Source organism: Trichoderma evansii, assembly GCF_050947405.1.
Source record: "Trichoderma evansii strain SZMC 28006 chromosome Unknown GGI43scaffold_37, whole genome shotgun sequence".
Classification (NCBI taxonomy): domain Eukaryota; kingdom Fungi; phylum Ascomycota; class Sordariomycetes; order Hypocreales; family Hypocreaceae; genus Trichoderma; species Trichoderma evansii.
Window position 1 is genome coordinate 131,232 of NW_028145169.1, and position 7,059 is coordinate 138,290.

The 7,059-nt window shown below is 40.2% G+C and overlaps 1 protein-coding gene across 1 annotated transcript; it reads right to left on the reverse strand.

The window, feature by feature from the left end:
* Positions 1-2,001: 2,001 nt before the first annotated feature.
* On the reverse strand, positions 2,002-5,469 carry GGI43DRAFT_388756 (glycosyltransferase; the record flags this gene model as incomplete). The annotated part of the gene is made up of 1 exon (XM_083204106.1): positions 2,002-5,469. One exon carries the CDS (start codon positions 5,467-5,469, stop codon positions 2,002-2,004), a length of 3,468 nt encoding a protein of 1,155 aa, XP_083055377.1.
* Positions 5,470-7,059: the final 1,590 nt, after the last annotated feature.

Here is a 7,059-nt window from a genome sequence, read left to right on the forward strand (position 1 = left end):
TAAAAATAAATAAAATTTAATATTTAAATTTATTTTTTAATATAATAAAATAATTTTATAATAATTTAAAATAATTTTATAATTAATTTTATTTTATAATTAATAAAAATAATTAAATAAAATTTTAAAAAATTAATAATAATTTAAAATTTTAATTTATTATAAATAAAAATTAAAAAATAAATTAATAATTAAATTAATAATTAAATTAAAATTAATAAATTAAAATTAATAAATTTAAAAAATTTAAATATATATATAAAATATAAAAAAAAAAATTAATTAAATTATTTATTATTAATTAAAAAATTTAATTTTATTTTTTTTAATAAATTAATAAAAAATAAAAATTTAATTAATTATATAATTATATTAAATAAAAAATTAAAATATATATATATATATATATTTATAAAATAATATTAATAAATTATAATAATAATAATAATAATTATAATAAATAATTTATTTTTTTATATTTAAAAAAAATATTATATAATAATTTATTTTTATTATTTAATATTTTAATTAATATTAATAATTAATTATAAAATTATTTTATATTAAAAACTTTTATTTATTTTTTAATATATTTAAATTAATTATTATTTTTTTTTTTTATATATTTATTTAAAAAATTAATTAGTAAATTTATAAAATTAATATTAATTTAAATTATTATTTCATTTTATATTTTTTTAATTTTAAATATTATAATTAATTTTTTTTAAATTATTTTTATTTATTATAATTAATTATAAAATAAAATAAATAAATAATATTTTTTTTATTATTATAATAATATTTAAATTATTAATATAAAATTTTATTTTAATATATAAATTATATTTTAAATTTTGTTATTTTTAAATAAATTAAAAATTTTATTTTAAAAAAAATTAATAATTAATTTAATTAAATTTTATAATTATATTTAAATATAATAAAATATAATTATATAAAATTATAAATAAAATTTTTTATTTTATTTTATAAATAAAAAAATTATAATTAAATTTATTTAATATATAATTAATAGTTTTTTTTTAAATTATAAAATTTTTTAAAAATTTAATTTTATTATATAAAAATAATTTAAAAATAATTAATAAATTAATAAAGTTATTAGTGGGGGTAGTTTATTTTAAATTAATATATAAGCTTTAGGTTTTATTAGATAGCAATGCCCTGATTTATTAATATGTAAGCAGGGCCGAAACTAGTGTTATCAGCCACCTCAGCCACAGTTCTGGGTGCCATTGACTTAGAAGGTAGGTGCCGTGTATTATAATCAATCCCTAATTCTGTAGATGCTCTAGTAAAGCTTGAAAACTGTTTCTATTTTCCTGCTTGGTTAGACTTAACTGATGTCTTTGGTAACCTCTTGGCCCTCTGGCTTTTTCTTTTCCGGTCGCAGAGATGCAGCTTTAATCTAATGTTACAACTACACAATTGTCTGATGTGACGTTGGTTAATAAGTAGGCAGTCTAAACTAAAAGCATAATGTAAATAACGAGATGAAAACTCACGGTAGCCAATTATAAAGCTTTTTATTAATGGCACATACAAAAGCTCCAATTAGCACATTGCGCGATTTCCAGCAGCGGCGAAGTCATTGTAGGAGTTACTCGGCCTAGCTACAGTTATAAGTAGTCATGCAGTTCCCCTATGGGCAAGTACGAGGAGAAACTTGCTTTTCTTTCCAGTCGTCAATTGTAGATGCCAGGCAACTAAATAGCTTGAAGCTCGCCTACAACTTGGAATTCGCCCACGGTTTCAGACACGGGGTTCCAGATGTCGCCCGCTTCCATCTTCTACACCTAGGTGTTCACACATTGTTGAAATCTTTACAACACATTGCCTAACTTCTCGATGACAGCACATTACAAAGACGGTCAATAGAGAAAAATAGAAGCCTGGTCACGTGGTTGAGTTTCGGTTACATGGGTCAGGTCTTCTGTGTATAGGTATGAAAGCAATCATTACTCATGTCCCCGAAATCTATCTATATCGATGTTCGTGTTCTTGCATGCTCAACTTCAACGCTTTCTGCAAGTCCTCATCGTCCTCATCATTCTCATCGCCCTCATGCTCTATCGCTGTTTCACGACCTTTGCCTTTATTTTGGTGTTGCACTTCCAAGAGACTCTGCTTCTTGACGTATTCCATCACAATCTCTTCTTCTGTCTTCTCTTGTGGCGTTTTCTCGTCACGCAAACCGCTATCTGTCTGGTGAACGTGCTGTCGGGGGTAGAGTTCAGACACAGGCTCCACATCGTCGTGTACTGCGTCTCCGCTCAATTCAACCGCTTCCCGCGATCTTCCAGACCACGTGCTAGCAGCATGCAGAGATGAGTGTGAACGACCCATCTCGAGCGTGGTACTGGTGAAATCTTGGGTCCAAGCACTTGCACTGGTGTCTGAATCCATCCTTTGCTGTGCTTGCCTGGCTTCTCGCGTCATCTCGTCAGGAATCTCCTTTTTTTTTAGATCTTTCTGGATCAGCTTCCACCGAGAGATGACGTCTTGCTTTTCTGCTTCGGAGGCATGCAGCCACTCCTCATACCCTTGAGCTACCCTGGACGCGATGATGTAGCTCTGCACATCAGTGCTAAACAACTTCTGCACCTCTTTGCTGACCCCCTGCATCGTATGGCCAAGGATACCAAAAAGAGCAGCGCTCGGCTTAGCGATAAATCCCCCGACCCCTTTGCCAACTCCCTTGACGAAACCGCTGGCACCCTCTTTCTTGGCACCTTTCCAGGGCTGAGTGACCAGGCCAGTGATGCCATCGTACCAGCCATAGCCAAACTCTTTCCCTACTGCCTTGACACCTGATTTGAAATCGCTAACCCTTTCTTGAGGGCGTACGGTGTCGTCTCCCCAAAGTCTAGGCATATTGTGAAACCCTTTCGCGAAATTCACCGACATATCCACAGGTCCTTGCACAACAGCCTTGACGAAACGCCCGGCGCCTCTGCTTACATGCACGCCAGTCGGGCGGAGAAGGTCAGGTTGTTTGCCGGCCTCAAGTTCAGTCCGACTGCGGGATAGAACTCGGCCCATGCCGTCTTTTCCAAGACCTGACCGACTAGAGAGGTTGGAAGGGCTCCGAGCAAGAGCGGGAGAGTCATCAATGACAAACGACTGCCGACTTCGAATTGACCCGTTCGATCTTTCCACCACATGCGACAGCTCAGTCCGACTGCGGGATAGACGTCGGCTCGGGTCGTCTTGTCTGGGGCCTGACCTGCCTTGTGTGGGCATGTCCGAAGCTGGAGTTGACCGATTAGAGAGGTTGGAAGGGTTCTGAGCAAGAGCGGGAGAGTCGTCTCTAACAAACGACTGCTGACTTCGTCTAGATGAAATCGACCTGTTCGATCTTTCCGCCACATGCGGCAACTCATTCTCGCTCGCGGTCGTCGATGCCGATATTTGGGACTGCTGTCGGCTCCGCTCACCGGGAATCTGTAAAGCTCTCCATGTCTCCGACGGAACATCAGCCAGCCCCTTCGTCATCCCACTGAAAGCCCTCACGAATGCTGTGAAGCCTCCGGAGATTGGATCCCAGGGACCCTCGTCGGTATAATGTTCTTGTGGTCTGAAGAGCTTCAAGTCGTCGAAATCCAACAGCTCCGCATTCGCCAAAGTACAGGCAGCAAAAGCACTTAACCTGACCTTGGTGCGCTTAACGCGCCATGAAGCAGGTCGGGATGGTGCGAGAGTGCAGCGGAGCCGATCAGGGTCGAGGGTTTGATGGAACGACTGAGCACCCGTGTCGCTGCCTCGCTCGGCCGCAATCTTGCTTGCGAGTTCTCTGGCTCGCTCCAGGCATCTGGGAGTCAGACAGAATTTGATGGCATCAGCTAGGTTGTCTGCCGTGAGTTGTTTGTGAGGAATTGGATTGGGCCCGGCGCCTGCTCGCGCAATCATGGCGCCCCAGAAAGGCTGATCTCCAAAGAAGGGAACGACCACAGTTGGCCGGCCTGCAGCGATGCCTGCCGCCGTGGTTCCCGCGCCACCATGGTGTACAACGCACGAGACATGCTTGAATAGCCAGTCGTGCGGCACGTTGTCCAGCATGAAGACGTCATTGGGAATGCGAAGTTCATCTCCACCCATCCCTCCCCAGCCCTTTGAAAGGAGCACCCGTTGGCCAGTCTTGCTCACGGCGTCGAATATGAGTTCTGTCAGCTTGTTGGGGTCGTCCAAAACGATGCTCCCAAATCCTATATAGATGGGAGGTGGGCCGGCGTTGAGAAATGCCTGCAAGTTACGGGCAGCTGTGTAATCAGAAGCCATGTCGAGAAAGTAGAATCCGGAGATGGATATGTGAGAACCCCAGTCTTTCGGTTTGGGTATTAGAGCCGGAGACCAGCAGTAGGTATGAGGGATTCTAAGACGCTGAAGCATTCCGGGGGCCCAGATGATACTTACGGGATCTAAACCGAGACACTTTGCACGAAATCGGTTGATGATATCACCCAGAGCCTGCCACGAGAGTAGGTCAATTAGAGCATAGCTGATGTAATTGGTAAGTTGAGGGTCGGCATCCGAGGCTTGAATGTTGGCCAGGGGATGAGGAAAGGCCTGAGTAGAGGAATATGGCATAGTGAACATGATATGAAGTGGGATGCCAAGCTTCTCTGCGCAATGGATGTGGGCAAAGCTCGGAGGGTTGGCGATGATACAATCGGCAACAAAGTGTTTCGCTAAAGGCTCAGCGTCGGAATCGCTTCTCGAGATCTCGGAAAGTTCATCATCGGTTCCATCATCCGCTCTATAACAGGACCGCCAGCAGCCCTGAATGTATTCGGCAACTTGTCTTCTCTGCAGGCCGATATCTCCGCTCGTTACGCTTCGAAAGCCCGGCTTCAAGCCGGGGTTCTTGACCATGTAGGCCATCAACCGGGCCGGGTCGCCGCCAATGCTGAAAAATTCCAGGCCATGCTGCTGAACAAAGTCCTTGAAGGTGGGATGGGTCGCTAGACGGACACGATGGCCGTAAACCTCTTTCAATACCTTTCCCAATGCAACGAAGGGTTGTACATCTCCGCGAGAACCCACAACCTGGATGACTATGTTCAAGGGTGGAGGCGGACGGACTGACGGGTCGCCTCCCAGTGAAGGAGGAATGTATGGGGGAGGTAGTGGGTGGCTGTCTTGGGCATCCTGAACGTGTTGATGTAGAGCGGGCGCAATAAACTCAGACAGATGGCGGTTGAAGTGATTGATGCGGATGGCGACGCGGCCGTCGTCGGTGAGCTGGGCACTGGTGCCTCCACCATTCTTTTCATCGTGGATCTCGCCATAATAATCGCCATAAGCAGGAGGGGGCACGTCGTCCTCGGCCAGCTCTTGGTTGTCGAGGCCGAGCTCTTGCAGGCGGGCCTCTTGTGTTGAGTGTCTGGATTGTTCTGCCGTGGTTTCCCGGGCCCTGCGGCCCTTTGAGCGAGGTTGCGCTACCATGATGTGAATGAGACCAGGTAAGGCTGGATGCTGGATGCACCTCCTCACCTGTTTAGTCACAGTGCTTCAGTTTTTGTCCAAAAGTTGAATGAGTTATAGAAGGCTTACGAACTAGTGAGATGACAAGGCAACTGCACCGTCAATACTAGGCTTGCGTGGAGTGGAATGAGCAGTATCCGCGGAAATGGGGCTGGGGTTGATATTTACGTCCCCGCACTATAAAAGTGCTGACGTGATGGTAATTATTTCCATGCTGTATTAAGTAATCCAACTGGGGATCTAGTTCTTATGGCTCTGAGTCTTTAAGGTATTGACAAGGGTACTGAAGAATTAGGATTTATTCCTCCGTACGCTTATTCAAATGCGCGTATTTGGTCTTTTGGCAAGTACTGCACGCTAAATTATGCAAGGGTTATACTATAGCTATACAATATCGCGAAGTGAACACATATTTTCATGCAAGTAAGTCGGCAACTACCCAAACCATTAACAATATAACTTAGGGGACACAGTATATTTCGCACCGAAATGAACAACGAGGCATGTACTTGTGTAGGGCCTTGTGTTATGATATTGAGTGTTGGTCAGGGCCAGGTAGTATTGGTTGGAGTAAGTTCTCCACTTTTGCAGGGCCTTGAGTTGCAGTCAGGTTGCCATTCTGTAACAGTTCGTTTCATCAGTTACCTACTTGGGTACTTAAAGAAACAAAAGTACAAGTAATTTCATACTATGTAACAAATTTATTCATAATTTATTCATTAATCTGAAGATTACGAATTTATTCTTCATGCGACACAACCAATAAAAACAAATACTAAATTCGTTACTAAATCCTTCTTTTATAAGCACTATTCCTTATTAAGAAACTACTATACTTGTTAATTTTTCTAGCTTATTAAGGTATATATGGCTTAGTGTGATAAAGAAATAATAAATTTACTTATCTAGCTGATGAAAATGAAATAAAAATAAATTAGTTTCTTTAGTTTATTAAAGAAAACGAATATAGTTCCTCTAATAAGTTAAAGAAACCTTTTTTTTTTTTTCGTCTTCCGTTAATGAAATACGAAATTAATCGTAGTAACGAAACGAAATACGCAAGATTACTGATTAATTTGGCAACCCTGGTTGCAGGGCCAGGTAGTAGTATTGGTTGAGTAGGTGCTGATTAACGTGAGCTTAAGGAGGGCTGTGCTGGTTTTGTGGATTGTTCTGCCCACTATTTCTTCCACTAATCAAGTTTGCCCCTGTCATGGATAAGTTCCGATTGGGCAGGGCTGTACAGCTAGAGGGCAAAGTGGTGGGAGTAGCTGCGATGTCGTAAATCCCTAACTATCTTTAGTAATCTCTTGACTGATTATAGCAACTAGTGGAGGGGTTTGCATGAGAATCCACTATCTAATATTTCAAGGAATACGGTATATTACCAAACTACCATGCTAACAAGCCTCGCAATATACTAAGAAGTAATAATAACCTCACACTCCAATCCTTGGATTCTTAGCACTTAAATAACAGATTTCTCAAGGTCTTTCATATAAAAACTTTTTTCATTTATCATATCAATTTATTAATATAAATATAGAAAAG